Genomic DNA, 16,677 nt, shown 5'->3' on the forward strand with positions numbered 1-16,677 from the left:
CCCTCTCTCTCTCCCTCTGTCTCTCCCTGCTCCTTCGCTCTCTCTCCATCTTCTCCCACTCTCGATCCCCCTCCCTCGGTGTCTCTCTCTCTCCCCACCTCCCTCCGTTTCTCTCTGACTCAATCTCTCTCCTTCCTGTCCTGCCCTTCCTCTCTCTCTGACACACTCTGTCTCCCTGGTCCTTCCCTCTCCCTCTGACCTAGAGACTGGGTGTTTGTGGTGAAGCTGTGTGTGGGGGTTGGGCGTGACATGATTGAGAGATGTGGGAAGTGGGGAAATTGGGGTAGAGACGGAATTGCGGGAGGGAGACAGAGATGGCAGGAGAGAGAGAGTGAGGGTGAGGGGGAGAGAGAAGAATGGAGGCAGGTGGAGAAACTCATGTTGGGGTGTGAGAGAGAGAGAGGGAGAGTGAGGCAGAAAGAATAGTGGAGGCAGGTGGAGAAACCGGGGTTGGGGGGGGGTGTCTGAGAGGGGACCAGAGAGAGTGAAAGGGAGAGGAGGTGAGAGAGAGAGACAGTGTGCAGAGAGAGAGAGAGAGGGAGAGAATTGAGGAGGAAGAGTGGGGGTGAGGAAATGGGGAGGCCAGGTTGGAGTGGGGGGGGGGGGAGACAGAGGGAGTTAAACCCAGCTCCTGAGCTCAGGGCGCGGTGCCCTCCCCCTCCCTGAGGACCAGGACTTGGGGCTGAGTCTGTCTCTCTCCAGCTCAGCTTCTCCAACACAAAGACACACAACAACATCGGTCACTCTGCTGCTCGGCACGCTTTAATCAACATTTTTATTGGTTACAAATGGAAGTGATGGATACAGTCAGTGGGATGGTGCCTTTTCTCACTGGCCCCTGCGTTGTGAGAAACATTGAAATGTTTCCCTGTAACCCCCCTGTGGGATAAGGATGGACAACCCAGCGCTACCCTCAGTCTGTGACCATAGCGACAGGCTGCTCCATCGCTGAAACACTGAACTGAAATGAGAAAATCCCGGATGGATTGATTAATGAGGGAATTTGATGGATGGATGGATTTGGGTGAAGGGATATTTCAGCACATTCTTCAGCTGCTGCCTAAACTTAGTCTGGGTCACGGCATAAATCGCGGTGTTTGTGCAGCAACTGAGGAGCTGCAGCATGAAGCCCAATTCCAGCACAAAGGGATGGAGAGACAGAGGGGTATCCACAATCCACAACATCCGGTTCCATATAGAATACAGCATTAACATTGACCATAACAGTATGAAATTGGCCGAGATCACAAACAGTAAAATGATGGATTTTTTTCGGTTTCTCATTTCAGTGTCAGACTGAGCGTCCCCATTGGTGTGAGCGCGGAGTCTCCTGCGGGCTCTGCTGGTCACTACAATGTATCTGACGGTGAGAACATTGAGCAGCAGAACCAGGAGAAATGGGACACACGGGGTTAGAATGTTGTGGAGGAACTCGATTGTGCCCCAGACACTGGAGAATAGAACAGCGAGTGTTCCATCACAAAACCAGGGGATGTTCCCCAGCGAATACCGAGCCGTGAGCATAAAATACCAGGAAATGTTCTTTAAACAGCTCAGCACAGTCACTGCTCCCAGAACCACAGCCGCCGTTTTCTCACTGCAATATTTACTTTTCAGCTTCTGGCAACAAATGGCCACAAACCGATCAAAGGTGAAAGTGACGGTGAACCAGACAGAGCAGTCAGTGGCTGCATAAAGCAGGACGGCGTGGATATTACACACGGGGACGGAGTACAGGAAATAAAACTGTTCCCAATAAACAATGGGAATGTGTCTCAGGATCAGGTCGAGGATAATGACCAGGAGATCCGCCGCTGCCATGGCCCCCAGGTAACGTCTGACACATGGAGACAATCCACAATCTTTATAAAGCAGGACGTAGATGGTCACTACGTTAACTGTGAGGAAGGAAAACAAACCCATTATCCATCAGCCTGGAGGCAAAGGGACCCGTTTGATCGGGAACCCAGTGAGATTTTCAAATGTGTCCCTGTATTCAGGGATTTATTAAAATAATCTGAGCTGGAATAACAAATGGGAAGGTCGGAATTACTGACAAAAATGTGACATAAACCACAAGAAACCCTCCATCCCCAAACACACAGAGACACATCCATAAGGACATATGGTTTCTAGAACATTCCCACACACTCGATCACTGGAGAGCAGACACAGGTCACTCCTTCCCAGTTCCTAATACGGAGGGTGGAAACGTTGCTGTCCTGAAGGATTCTCTCCCAGTTTCCTGAAGGCAAACTGAGTTTGGGAATTCCTGTATTTTGGTCTAAATTGTGGTCGATCCTGTGTCGTGGAGAAATGTAAACGCAGGGAAAACGTATTCCCCCCTTTAACTGCCCGAGGGGCCTTCGGAACAGTGTCTCCTTCTCCCTGGAACGCGATCTCTTCCCTCGGGATCATATCGTTTGTTCAATTCACTGACGTCCGGCCGTTCACAAACAACGTCAGGGACAGAACGTTCCGGGGAATGTCAGTTATAGAATGTCAGGGACAGAACGTTCCGGGGAATGTCAGTTATAGAATGTCGGGGACAGAACGTTCCGGGGAATGTCAGTTATAGAATGTCGGGGACAGAACGTTCCGGGGAATGTCAGTTATAGAATGTCGGGGACAGAACGTTCCGGGGAATGTCAGTTATAGAATGTTGGGGATGGAACGTTCCAGGGAATGGCAGTTATAGAATGTCGGGGACAGAACGTTCCGGGAAATGTCAGTTATAGAATGTCAGGGACAGAACATTCCAGGGAGTGTCAGTTATAGAATGTCGGGGACAGAACGTTCCAGGGAATGTCAGTTATAGAATGTCAGGGACAGAACGTTCCGGGGAATGTCAGTTATAGAATGTCAAGGACAGAACGTTCCGGGGAATGTCAGTTATAAAATGTCAGGGACAGAACGTTCCGGGGAATGGCAGTTATAGAATGTCAGGGACAGAACGTTCCGGGGTATGTCAGTTATAGAATGTCGGGGACAGAACATTCCAGGGAGTGTCAGTTGTAGAATGTCAGGGACAGAACGTTCCGGGGAAAGTCAGTTATAGAATGTCAGGGACAGAACATTCCAGGGAGTGTCAGTTATAGAATGTCGGGGACAGAACGTTCCAGGGAATGTCAGTTATAGAATGTCGGGGACAGAACGTTCCGGGGAATGTCAGTTATAGAATGTTGGGGACAGAACGTTCCGGGGAATGTCAGTTATAGAATGTCAGGGACAGAACGTTCCAGGGAATGTCAGTTATAGAATGTCGGGGACAGAACGTTCCGGGGAATGTCAGTTATAGAATGTTGGGGACAGAACGTTCCGGGAAATGTCAGTTATAGAATGTTGGGGATGGAACGTTCCAGGGAATGTCAGTTATAGAATGTCGGGGACAGAACGTTCCGGGAAATGTCAGTTATTGAATGTCAGGGACAGAACGTTCCGGGGGGAATGTCAGTTATAGAATGTTGGGGACAGAACGTTCCGGGGAATGTCAGTTATAGAATGTTGGGGACAGAACGTTCCGGGGAATGTCAGTTATAGAATGTTGGGGACAGAACGTTCCGGGGAATGTCAGTTATAGAATGTTGGGGATGGAACGTTCCAGGGAATGTCAGTTATAGAATGTTGGGGACAGAACGTTCCGGGTAACTCCTTGATCTGTCCATCACCTTTCCCCCCTACCCACCCCACCAACATGATGTACTGTACCTGGGAACACTGTAACATTAATGGGGTGAGAGACGGAGGGTCCAATCACAGGAATGGGAACTAAAGGCATTGCCAGATCAGCTGAAATGGTTAGATGTACCACATTCTCAATCCACCTCACAGAACCAGCCCAGACACCATACACCCAGAGGAGATATCTGTTCACCGTGGAACACTGTGCAGACCAGGCCTGTGTCCTGCTCAGTACAACCCAGCAATCTGTCCAGATTCATCCATTGCACTGGTCAATACAATCCAGCGATCTGTCCAGAGTGGAACCCTGCGCAGATCAGATCAGGGCATTGGTCTATGAACCCAGACCATATATCTGTCCAGGGCAGTGAGCTGTGCAGATCACAGCAGTGCGTTATCTATAAAACTCAACCAGATAGTCTGACCACCACAGCGACCTGCGCAGTGATCACCCATGAATTAATCTATAAGCCAGGAGCAGTGACCCTCTCAGCATGTAGGACTGTGTACCCCACCCCAGTACATTGATCTGTAACCCTGGAGCAGTTACCCTCCCAACATGTAGAACTGTGTACCCCACCCCAGTACATTGATCTGTAACCCAGGAGCAGTTACCCTCCCAGCATGTAGAGCTGTGTACATCACACCAGTGAATTGATCTGTAACCCTGGAGTAGTTACGCTCCCAGCATGTAGAGCTGTGTACATCACACCAGTGCATTGCTCAGTAACACTGTGATAAATCACTGTCCAGCGTGGGGAAACTTGCAGCCCATGCTGGAAGTGACGGGATGTGCAGCTCCCACCCATTTACAGCTCCCTATCTCCATTGTGCCCTGACAAGGGGGTGCTGTGGGTGTGAACATCACTGCCACAGAGAGGTGGCGGGGAAATCAGTTTAAATATCACCACATGGGAGGGGTTGGGGTATAGACAGAGAAGGGGAGACTGAGAGACAGTGTCATGGAATGATGTGTTCCCAGATTACAGAATGCTGAAATGTAGACACTTGGATAGCATCCTGTATCATGAGACAGGCTTCCCAGGAAAGTTGGGAAAAAGTGATATTGGTGTGAGGTCAGCTGCTGTGTGGTTTTGAAATTACGTTTATGTAATGTTAATAAGTGTCTTTTTGAAACAGTATATTGCTGTAGAGTTGGAGTAGGATAATAAGCAATTAAGAGAAATGAGGTCTCTGAGTTGTGAATAGTTGATGTAAAATGTTCAGTTTCAGGGTTAAAAAAATAAATTGGTGTTTTTATTTAAACAGTGGAATTTGGGAGTTCTCTGTCCCTCATATTTTAACAGTTTACGAGGCAAATTGAGCATTTCTTTATGTTTAGTTTAAATTACCAGATGAACTCAATGTTGTGTCCTAACAATTGCTGTGTGTGTATCTGTGTGTCTTTGTGTGGGGCAGGTCTGGCAGTCTCTGTGGTGCTTAAAGTGATGCAATGCCACCCTCTGCTGGCCTCCCCACGCCACTGCACAGACATTGGCAGAGGATGAATACCAACAGGGATTCATTCAGAGAGGGCGAGGGAGAGGGCAGCTGCTCACAGCACCATCCAAACTGATGTCTTATCCATGGACTGATCTAAATGTCCTTTAAATGTTGTAACTGTCCCCGCTTTCACCACTTCCTCTGGAAGTTCATTCCACACCCAAGCCAGATTCTGTCTAAAATAATTACCTCTCGTGACTTTTGTAAATCTTTTTCCTTGCACCTTAATTATCCCTCAGTTTTGAATCCCCAACTCTAGGGAAAAGACATCAGCCCTTCAGCTTATCTGTTCCCCTCATTATTTTATAAACCTGTGTAAAGTTACCGGAGAATCTCATATTCTTCAGTGAAAAAAGATCCAGCCTCTCCTTATAGCTCACTCCCTCCTTTCCCAGCAACATCCAGGTTAATCTCTTCTGAACCCTCTCCAGCTTAATTATATCAAGGTCAGTAATATCAAAGTGAATAGTCAATGTGTTTTCTAAGGTACGGGGAGACCAAAACTAGAGGATATGGGCTTAAAGTGAGAGGGGAAATATTAAAGTGACCTAAGGGGCAGCTTTTTCACCCAGAGGGTGGTGTGACTATGGTATGAGCGGGCAGGATGACCAGGCTGGACACAGTATTCCAGACGAGGTCTCACCAATGTCCTGTACATCCTCAACATGACGTCCCAATTCCGATACTCAAAGGTCTGACCGATGAAGACAAGTGTGTTAAACACCTTCTTAAACACACTATCTATATAAGATGCAAATTTTAAAGAAGTATACCTGAGGGCCTAGGTCTCTGTCCTACAACACTGCCAAAGGCTCTACTTTTAATTGTATTGGTCCTGCTCTTGTTTGATTTACCAAATACAATTAAAACTCCATCTGCTACCCCTCAGCCCAGTATGTGGTATTACTGCCACCTCCCCCTCCCCCTTCAATTTTAAAATGCCCATCCCTCTCCAGGATGCTTGCACACTCCGGCCTTCATTTTCACAAAGACCCTGAGCTTGGTTTGCCTTGTGTGGTTAGAGGGAGGAGGGACAGATTGCAGACACAGTCAGTGGGGAGGAGAGGCTGGACAGTAATCACCGGCCAGGAAGAGGGAAGTCGCACGTTAGAGTTGGGTAAGAGTGATCGGTGTTGTGGGACCAGAAATTAAGCTCTTCCTTCGTCTCTGCTGTTCAGTAATAAATATCCATTTGAGACCCTTCATTGGGCAGAGTGTGGCTGCAGGATTTCTTTCCCTAATATTGCAGACTACAGATAATAGCGATTAAAGATGTTCATAGTTAATTTCGATGGCACAGTACAAACACTCAACATCCTACAGTTGAGACAAATATCTTGCATTTGCTTAACAATACAAAGTGTTTTGTGTAGTTCAGTAATGGTAACCTGATTGTAATAAATCCACACCGAGCTGAAAGTGGGCATAAAATATAACCCAAAATCTGGGTATGGTAGTGTAGTGGGTAGTGTACCTGCCTCTGAGCCAGAACTCTGGATTTGATTCCAATTCCTGAACTTGTGTGGTAGCATTCCTAGCTCTGGGCTAGAAGGCCTGGATTTAAGTCCTGCCTGTTGCAGAGGTATGTCACAGCATGTCAAAACAGGCTGATGAGCAAACACACAGGAGAATAACGTTACAGCTTTATGGGTATTGCTAGTGTCCCTACCTCTGGGCACAAAGGTCTGGGTGTAAAGCCCACAGATGTGTCTCATGATACATCTGAACAAACTGATTAAAATGGATTTAAAATTGTGACTTGATGGTGAAGGAAGAGGTGTCAGTATTGCAATTTCAGAATTTAGGCCCAGGATGACTGAAAGTCCAGTTATTCGTGTTGATTGAAGTCACATTTCGCAGCAGTAAAGATTTATAAAATCGGAACGGTCCTGGATAGGGTGAGTAGTCAGGGTTTTACCCCAGTTTGGGGCGTCCAAAACTAGAGGGCATTGTTTGAAAGTGAGAGGGGAAAAGTTTGATGAGACCGAAAGGGCACCTTTTCACACAGAGAGTGGTGTGTGTATGGAATGAGCTGCCAGAGGAAGTGGTGGAGGCTGGTACAACTTTACAGATTACTTACAGTGTGGAAACAGGCCCTTCGGCCCAACAAGTCCACACCGCCCCGCCGAAGCGCACCCACCCATACCCATTCCCCTACATTTACCCCTGTACAGAACACTAAAGGCAATTTAGCACGGCCAATTCATCTAACCTGCACATTTTTGGACTGTGGGAGGAAACCAGAGCACCCGGAGGAAATCCACGCAGACACGGGGAGAATGTGCAAACTCCATACTGACAGTCGCCTGAGGCGGGAATTGAACCCAGGTCTCCGGCGCTGTGAGGCAGCAGTGCTAACCACTGTGTTTACCGTGCCACCCACAAACTGCAGCATGTAAAAGGCATCTGGGTACTGACAGACCTGCCGAGCTTTACCAGCAATTTCTGTATTTGTTAAAAAAATGCATTCATTTTAACACAGGTATTCTCAATACATTAAATATTTTATTTTTTTCATGACGCAGGGCAATGTAAACATATTTCAAATTGACCGAGACCATTTTCTGTTAAGGATATGGCTCTGTGTATGACAGTAGCAATGATGCACCTACATGGAACAGGGAATGTGATGGAGACATAGTTCGACAATGTACAAGGAGACCTCACATGGGGTCCAGTTTGGGAAAGGATGATATTATTATGTGATTCAACTCAGAGAGGGAGAAAATGCAATCCTCCTGAGAAGGAACGGCCTATTGCACTCTCCCTCCTTCAGTGTCCCTCACCACAGCAATGTGTGCGAGCTAAAACAAACTCTACAGTCATCGTTACCGTTCTTATTTTTATAGAATCCCTGCAGTGTTGAAACAGGCCCTTCGGCCCAACAAATCCATACCAACCTTCCCAACCCATTCCCCTATATTTGCCCCTGACTAATGCGCCTAACCTAGAATTCCCTGAACACTACAGACAATTTAGCATGACCAATCCACCAAACCTACACAGTTTGAGCTGTGGTAGGAAACTGGATTACCCATTAGAAGCTCACACAGGAAAGTGGAGAATGTGCAAGCTCCACACCGACAGTCACCCAAGGCTGGAATCGAACCCAAGTCCCTGATGCTGTGAGGCAGCAGTGCTAACCACCGTACTACCCATTTAGTGCTCCCTGACCATAATTCATTGGAATCTCCTCATTGCCTAAAGCAAAGGGAATGCAGCCAAATCTAACTCTCCCAGGATGGAATCCCATTGCTAGCAGCTATGTGAGTACAATATCTTCAGAAGCAGAAAAATGTTTTAGACAACCTCAATTTTTACTTTTGTCATGAGTTCCATTAATATCTGGACAAAGTTCTTTCAAATTAAAATTGCAGAAATTTTGTTAATCTGTGTGTGTGTGTGTATGCATGTGTTTGTGTTTGTGTGTTTGTGTGTGCGCGTGTGTGTTTGTGTTTGTGTGTGCGCGTGTGTTTGTATGTTTGTGTGTGTGTGTGTTTAGAAAGGGAAGTACTAGACCATAAGACCATAAAACATAGGAGTGGAAGTAAGGTCATTCGGCCCATCGAGTCCACTCCGCCATTCAATCATGGCTGATGGGCATTTGAACTCCACTTACCCGCATTCTCCCCGTAGCCCTTAATTCCTTGTGACATCAAGAATTTATCAATCTCTGCCTTGAAGACATTTAGCGTCCCGGCCTCCACTGCACTCCGTGGCAATTAATTCCACAGGCCCACCACTCTCTGGCTGAAGAAATGTCTCTGCATTTCTGTTCTGAATCGACCCCCTCTAATTCTAAGGCTGTGTTCACGGGTCCTAGTTTCCTCGCCTAGCGGAAACAATTTCCTAGCGTCCACCCTCTCCAAGCTATTGATTATATATTTGCAATACTCAAACAGTTTGCCATTCATCTTTCCATCATTGTTTGAGTAACATTGCCCTGGATCATAAACGTGTTGTTTTAGCAGATTAAAGTAACTAGCCTGACTTGTTCCTAAAACTGACCCTGACCCAGTGTGAGACCGATATCATCGGCCAATTCACCAACCTGGTTATATTTAACATTTGTTGTGAGCAGTGGAAGAGTGGGACTAGAAAAGGAAACAGTGACCCAAAAAGCCGGGGAACTATAGGCCGGTGAGCCTGATGTCAGTGGTGGGTAAGTTGTTGGAGGGGATTCTGAGGGATAGCATTTACATACATTTGGGAAGGCAAGGGCTGATCGGGGAAGACAACATGGCTTTCTGCATGGGAAATCATGTCTCATTAAATCGGTTGAGTTTTTTGAAGAGGTGACAAAGAAGATTGATGAAGGCAGTTTGGTAGATATTGTCTATATGGACCTCAGCAAGGTGTTCATTTAAAGAACAAAGAGCAAAGAAAATGTACAGCCCAGGAACAGGCCCTCCAGCCCTCCAAGCCTGAGCCGATCCAAATGTACTGTCTAAATCTGTCGGTCAATTCCTAAGCATATGTACCCCTCTGTTCCCCACCTACTCATGCATCTGTCCAGACTCTTCTTAAATGAATCTACCGTGTCTGCCTCTACCACCTCTGCTAGCAACACGTTCAAAATGCCCACCACCCTCTGTGTGAAGTACTTACCGTGTGTATTCCCCTTAAACTTTCCACCTTTCATCTTGAATGCACGACCTCTCGTTATTGAATCCTTCACTCTGGGAAAAAGCTTGTCTCTGTCTATACCCTTCATGATTTTGTAAACCTCAATCAAGTCCCCCCTCAATCTCTTTTTTTCCAGTGAAAATAAACCTAACCTACTCAGCCCCTCTTCATAGCAAGTATTTCATTCTGATTGGTAGACAAATGAGTAAGTTTCAGTCACATGGGATACAGAGGAAGCTAGTCACAATTGGCTTGAAGGAAGAGGGGTATTTTTCAGACTGGAGGCTTGTGAGCAGCAGTGTGCTGTAAGAATCAGTACTGAGTTCACTGCATTTCATCGTTTATGTAAAGGATTTAGATGTGAATATTGGGGCCATTGTTACTAAGTTTACAGATTACATCAGAAAGGCAGTGTAGTAGATTATCTCAGAGTACAACAAGACCACAATTAGATGGGACAAAAGGGCAAAGAGTGACAGGTGAAGTTTAATTTAGATAAATACGAGATTTTGTATTTTGTGAATGCACACCAGGGCAGGAATTATACACTTGATGGTAAGGTCCTGGGGCGTGTTGTGAAACAAAGGGATAGGGCTGCAGGTATATTGTTCCTTGAAAGTGGAGTCGCAGGTAGACAGAGTTGGACAGAACACATTTGGCACATCTCCCTTAATCAGTCAGAGCATTGTGTTTAGGGGTTGTGATGGTATGTTGCATCTGTACAGGATGTTGGTGAGGCCACTTTAAAAATACTGCATGCAACTCGGTTTTCTGCAGAAATGATTTAGACACAGATGTTCCAGAACTGGAGGTTTGAGCTGTAGGGAGAGGTTGATTAGGGTGAGGTGTTTCTCCCTGGAGTGTCAGAGGTTGAGGGGTGACATTATAGAGATTTATAAAATCATCAGGGGCATAGATATTCTGAACAGCCACGTTCTGCTCCCCAGTGTAGGGGAGTCCAGAGCAAGAGAGCATAGGTTGAAGGGGAGAGGGCGAATGATTTAGAAGGGACCTGAAGGTAAATGTTACACACAGAGAGTGGTGTGTGTATGGAAAGTGCTGTCAGAGGAAGTGGTGAAGGCAGTTACAATCGCACATTTAAAAGGTATCTGAAAGAGGAGGGATATTGGCCAAATGCTGGCAAATGGGACTAGATCAGGTTTGATATCAGATCGGAGTGAACAGGTTGGACTAACGGGTCTGTTTCCGTTCTGCATGACGCTCTGATTCTATAAAAAGGATGATGAATAATTCTGAAAGGATCTTTCAAGTGGGAATTCTCTTCACTGGAAGTTTATCGTGCCTCCATGCTCACATTGATTGAAAGCTGCATTAGGTAAATATTTGACAGAGAAGTGAGTCACGGATAATGGGATATAGAGAGCAAAGTGGAGCTGAGACCCCAACTTGATCAGCCACAATCTTAGTGTCTGGTGGAAAAGGCTCAAAGTATCTAATGACCCACTCCTGCTCTTCAGTCCCATTTTTCTGTATTCCATTCAGCCCATCAAACCTGCTAGACAGGAGCAGTTGGAGGCTACTTACTCCTATAACCTGGTGCACAGAAACAGAGGAGACTATTCAGCCTCTCAAGACTGTCACACACGATGTGAGGTGATTTGGGAAATGTAATTGGAAAACCCAGGCTGTTTATGAAAGAGGCTCCTCATCTCTCTTTACAGAGCTTCCCCTCTCTGCAACTTGTGCTCCATTTGTTGGTCATGTTGTAGACCCAGATTCACTGTGAATACAGCCCACATACCTCACCCAGCGATAGCTCACAAAATCCTCTGGTCTCCCTGACTGCAATATGTAATAACAGAACATTCATGAAAATAACACCCACTACCTTTCTAATAACAGAATGTGAGAGCATCAGAAACAGGGGCAGGTCGTTCACTCCCCAGGCCTGCTTTGTCCTTCACTAAGATTGTGGCTGATCTGCTCTCGGTCTGAAATCCTCTTTAATACCCAATGCCTCATAGCCATCACCTCTCTGACAGATCAATATCCATCTAACTCCTCTTCAAATAATTTCAGCCATCTCACTCCCCGAACACTCTTGAGAACAGAAATTGACATTGAATCCCACCTGTTTGATGAAAACACTTGCTGCTCCTATATCATGGTTTATTGATATGAATAAAAGAGGTTGAGACAAGGGTTCAGGTAAAGTGGACTCGCCCTGATATCAAGGCAGTGGTTGCCTTCTGTTGACATCAAGGAGCTTAACAAAACTGGACTTGATGGGAATCAGAGTAAACTCTCCAGTGTTTGGGGTCAAACATGGCACAAAGGAAGATGTTCACCATCTCAGTCCTGGGTCAGCTCTGTGCGAGATCCTCAGGGTAGCTTCCTCTTCACAAACAGCTTCAGCTGTTTCATCAATGTCTCCCGTCCCCACCCTCACCAAAATAAGATCAGAAGTGGGGATGGTCACTGAAGATTCCACAATGTCCGGAACATTTTGTCCCCCCTCAGCTCCTGAACTGGTCTGTGTCCATGTGCAGCAAGACCCAGACTCCATTGAGAGTTCTGCTGTTAACGTGTCAGTAACATTCATGTAACTGCACTGCCTATTGCCACAGTAAAACAAGAGTTCATTCAGCACTTCACAGGAATATGAGGAAGTCATTCAGCCCATTGACACTATTGGAGAAGAACAGGGACAACCCATTCAGTGCCTCCAGCCTATTACTCAGGAAGAGAAGGAGTCTAGTGTGATTGGCCACACCAGAGCCCCTCGAAATATTGGAAGGCAATAGCCTTGCTTCTAATGTTTTATTATTTTAAAGGAAATATAAAGGGTCTGTTCCAGATGCAATGTGACAGCATCAAGAGAAAATTCAGTGAGAGTAGCAGCCAGGAGACATTCCCTGAAGCTTCCAACTCTGTTGAGACCGCTATAGTTTTTGATGTTACTGAGAAACCAAAACCCAGAGATCCTAATCTGTGAGAGCTGGCCACACCCATTCAGTCTGCATTAAAATAAACCTAAGGCATGCCTCGCTGTTACTCAAGTGTCTTAACTAACCAGCTTGGTAACATTCGTTCAATCTCTCTCTTAAAAGAAACCAGGACAAAATAATCTCGTAAAGCTACAGCATCATCACACTTGTCAGTACATCGAGCTATCAAACAGGAACCAGGGGTAACCCAGTCAGGCCCTTGGCCCTGTCCAATCGGACGAGGAAGAAGTCAATCAGCCCCTTGAGTCACTTATACATGAACAGTAGGAGGCCATTCCCACCTCAATACACTTACACGGGGGCAGAATGAGGTAATTGATGCTGATTCCTGATGAATGTCTTATTCATGCAACATCGATTCTCCTGCTTCTCGGATGCTGCCTGACCTGCTGTGCTTTTCCAGCAATCGACGCTCTACTCTGATCCTGGATTAGTGGTGCTGGAAGAGCACAGCAGTTCAGGCAGCATCAGAGGCGCAGTAAAATCGACGTTTTGGGCAAAAGCCCTTTGAGGAAGCAAACTTCTTCAAGGCAGGTATCCTTGCAAGAGGATTCGCAGTAGGGTTAAAATCAACTAGGTAAAAACAATGACTGCAGATGCTGGAAACTCTGATCTCCAGCATCGGCAGTCTTAAGTTTCTCCTAAATGATGCTCCAACATGATGAACAAGTGGAGCAGAGGCTTCACATACAGACTGTTCCACGTTGTTCCTCATGGCTCCATTGCTTATGATACACACGCGGGACTAAAACGTGGTTTTCTAGTGGTGAGCAGAGAAGCTTCATGTCTTGTGTGAAGTCTGAAGAAGGCATCTTCCATCTCTGAGAAAACAGCCTGGTGTTCTTTATGCAGGGCGGAAGCTGGTGGGAATGGCTACCTGTTTCAGATCGAAGGTATTGTGGCTGCTGTTGGGAATTGTAAGCAACATGGCGTTCAGTACGGGCTCACGTGCCGACTGCACAATAACGTGGGGAGAGTTAATTAAGGCATATAAACTATTAGGATAGTCACGTTAGACTGATGAATGGACTCTCTATGTTCAAATAATGCTGACCGTGTTCATGTTGACCTTGTCTAGTGCATGTCCTGTGCAGTGTAACCTGTATGCCTTACTCTGTCCAAGTCTATTTCCACCCTTTGATCTGTCTGGCTATGCTTACTATGATCTGCCTCCACTGCTCATAAATAAAGTGTTTCTCTGTACTGAGATACACGTGACAATATATCAAACCAATTAATCCTGTGTAAAGTATGGAATTTCTCTCCCTGTCAATGTCTCTTTTGGAAATAAGTGATCGCTGCCACTCCTCGTGTTTCAGCATCACCATTTCTTCGTCTCTCACAGCTCTACAGATTAAACACTCAGCGTCTTCACTCTATCCTCATGTTACCATCACCCGTGTCTGTGGTAAGGAGATAATTCCTTACAAAGGAGATCAAATCTGTACAGAGTGCCTCAAATACTCTCTCAGCAAGGCTCTAAAACTGCAGGAAGATGGCTTTACTTATTTACTCGAATCATCTTACAATGAAGGACAGCACACCATTGACTGCACCCATTACTTACACAGGGTTTGATTCGGCGCAGTCAGCATAGACTTGTGAGTGGGAGATCATGCTTCCCAAATTTGTTAGAGTTCTTTGATGAAGTGACAAGGAAGGTTGACGAGGACAGAGCGGTAGACGTAGTCTTTATGGATTTCAGTAACGCATTTGATAAGCTTCCACATGGCAGGCTGCTCAGGAAGGTTACATCGCGTGGAATGCTGGGGGAACTGGCCAATTGGATACACAGTTGGGTTGTTGGTAGGAAGCAGAGGATTCAGTGGAAGGATGCTTGTCAGACTGGAGGCTGGGTCTATAGCTGTTTGTTATCTATGATTATCTATGATTATCTGTGACTGCAGACACATAGACATGGGATAAAACTTTTCAATGATCTCTGAATCAGCCAACAAGACACTCTATTGTGTCAAATTGCTCTGAGGTCTTAAAGGATAAACCTGGAGAGAAAACCTGACCCCAGCCTCAGTATCGGAAAAAGGGGACGGGAAACAGTCCTGTTGACACTGCAGAGACCTCCTTCCTAACATCGGAGAGCTTGTGACAACAATAGACGATAGACAATAGACAAAAGGTGCAGGAGTAGGCCATTCTGCCTTTCGAGCCTGCACTGCCATACAATATGATCATGGCTGATCATTCCTAATCATTATCCTCTTCCTGCCTTATCTCCATAACCCTTGATTCCATTACCTTTGAGAGCTCTCTCCAACTCTTTCTTAAATGAATCCAGAGACTGGGCCTCCACTGCCCTCTGGGGCAGAGAATTCCACACAGCCACCACTCACTGGGTGAAGAAGTGTTTCCTCATCTCTGTCCTGAATGGTCTACCCCGTATTTTTAATCTGCGTCCTCTGATTCGGCACTCACCCATCAGCGGAAACATGTTTCCTGCTGCCAAAGTGACCAATCCTGTCATAATCTTATATGTCTCAATCAGATCCCCTCTCAGTCTTCTAAACTCAAGGGTATACAAGTCTAGTCGCTCCAGTCTTTCAGTGTAAGGTATTCCCACCTTTCCAGGAATTGACATCGTGAATCAACGCTGCACTCCCTCAATAGCCAGAATGTCTTTCCTCAAATTTAGAGACCAGAACTGCACACAGTACTCCAGGTGTGGTCTCACCAGGGCCTACAGCTGCAGAAGAACCTCTTTGCTTCTATACTCAATCCCTCTTGTTATGAAGGCCAGCATGCTATGAGCCTTCTTCACTACCTGCTGTACTTGCATGATTACCTTCATTGACTGGTGTACAAGAACACCCAGATCTCTCTGTACTGCCCCTTCACCTAAATTGATTCCATTGACGTAGTAATCTACCTTCCTGTTCTTGCCACCAAAGTGGATAACCATACACTTATCACATTAAACTGCAATTGCCATCCATCTGCCCACTCACCTAACTTGTCCAGGTCACCCTGTAATCACCTAACATCCTCATCACATTTCACCCTGCCACCCAGCTTTGTATCATCAGCAAATTTGCTTATGTTATTGCTGATACCATCTTCTATATCATTAACATATATTGTAAAAAGCTGCAGTCCCTGCAGGGATCCCTGCGGTATCCCACTGGTCAATGCCTGCCATTCCGAAATGGAGCCATTTATCACTACTGTTTGTTTCCTATCAGCCAACCAATTTTCAATCTAAGTTAGTACTTTGCCCCCAATACCATGCGCCCTAATTATGCTCACTTACCTCCTATGTGGGACTATATCAAAAGCTTTCTGAAAGTCTCGGTGGTACAGTGGTTAGCACTGCTGCCTCACAGCGCCTGAGGCCCGGGTTCAATTCCCGCCTCAGGCGACTGTCTGTGTGGAGATTGCACATTCTCCCCGTGTCTTCGTGGGTTTCCTCTGGGTGCTCCGGTTTCCTCCCACAGTCCAAAGATGTGCAGGTTAGGTGAATTGGCCATGACAAATTGCCCGTAGTGTTAGGTAAGGGGTAAATGTAGGGGTATGGGTGGGTTGCGCTTCAGCGGGTCGGTGTGGACTTGTTGGGCCGAAGGGCCTGTTTCCACACTGTAATGTAATCTAAAAAAAAAGTCCAGGTGCACTACATCTACTGGATCTCCCTCATCCATCTTCAGAGTTACATCCTCCAGAAGATTAGTCAAGCATGATTTCCCCTTCAAAATCCATGCTGACTCTGTCCTATCCTGTTACTACTATCCAGATGTGCAGTAATTTCATCCTTTATAATAGACTCCAGCATCTTTCCCACCACTGAGGTCAGACTAACTGGTCTATAATTTCCTGCTTTCTCTCTCCCACTTTTCTTAAAAAGTGGTATAACATTGGCCACCCTCCAATCCGCAGGAACTGACGCCGA

General features: G+C 46.1%; 1 protein-coding gene across 1 annotated transcript in view; it reads right to left on the reverse strand.

Moving 5' to 3' along the window:
- Window positions 1-990: 990 nt before the first annotated feature.
- Window positions 991-16,677, reverse strand: part of LOC148135254 (putative G protein-coupled receptor 139) — an 85,350-nt gene continuing 69,663 nt past the window's right edge. Inside the window, exon 3 of the mRNA XM_087985034.1 lies at window positions 991-1,898. Coding sequence (XP_087841160.1) covers window positions 991-1,898 — 908 coding nt within the window. The remainder of the gene's footprint in view (window positions 1,899-16,677) is intronic.

Source organism: Chiloscyllium plagiosum, unplaced genomic scaffold (assembly GCF_037043375.1).
Source record: "Chiloscyllium plagiosum isolate Xiang-an unplaced genomic scaffold, Cpla_swu_hap1 HiC_scaffold_50, whole genome shotgun sequence".
NCBI classification, from domain to species: Eukaryota; Metazoa; Chordata; class Chondrichthyes; order Orectolobiformes; family Hemiscylliidae; genus Chiloscyllium; species Chiloscyllium plagiosum.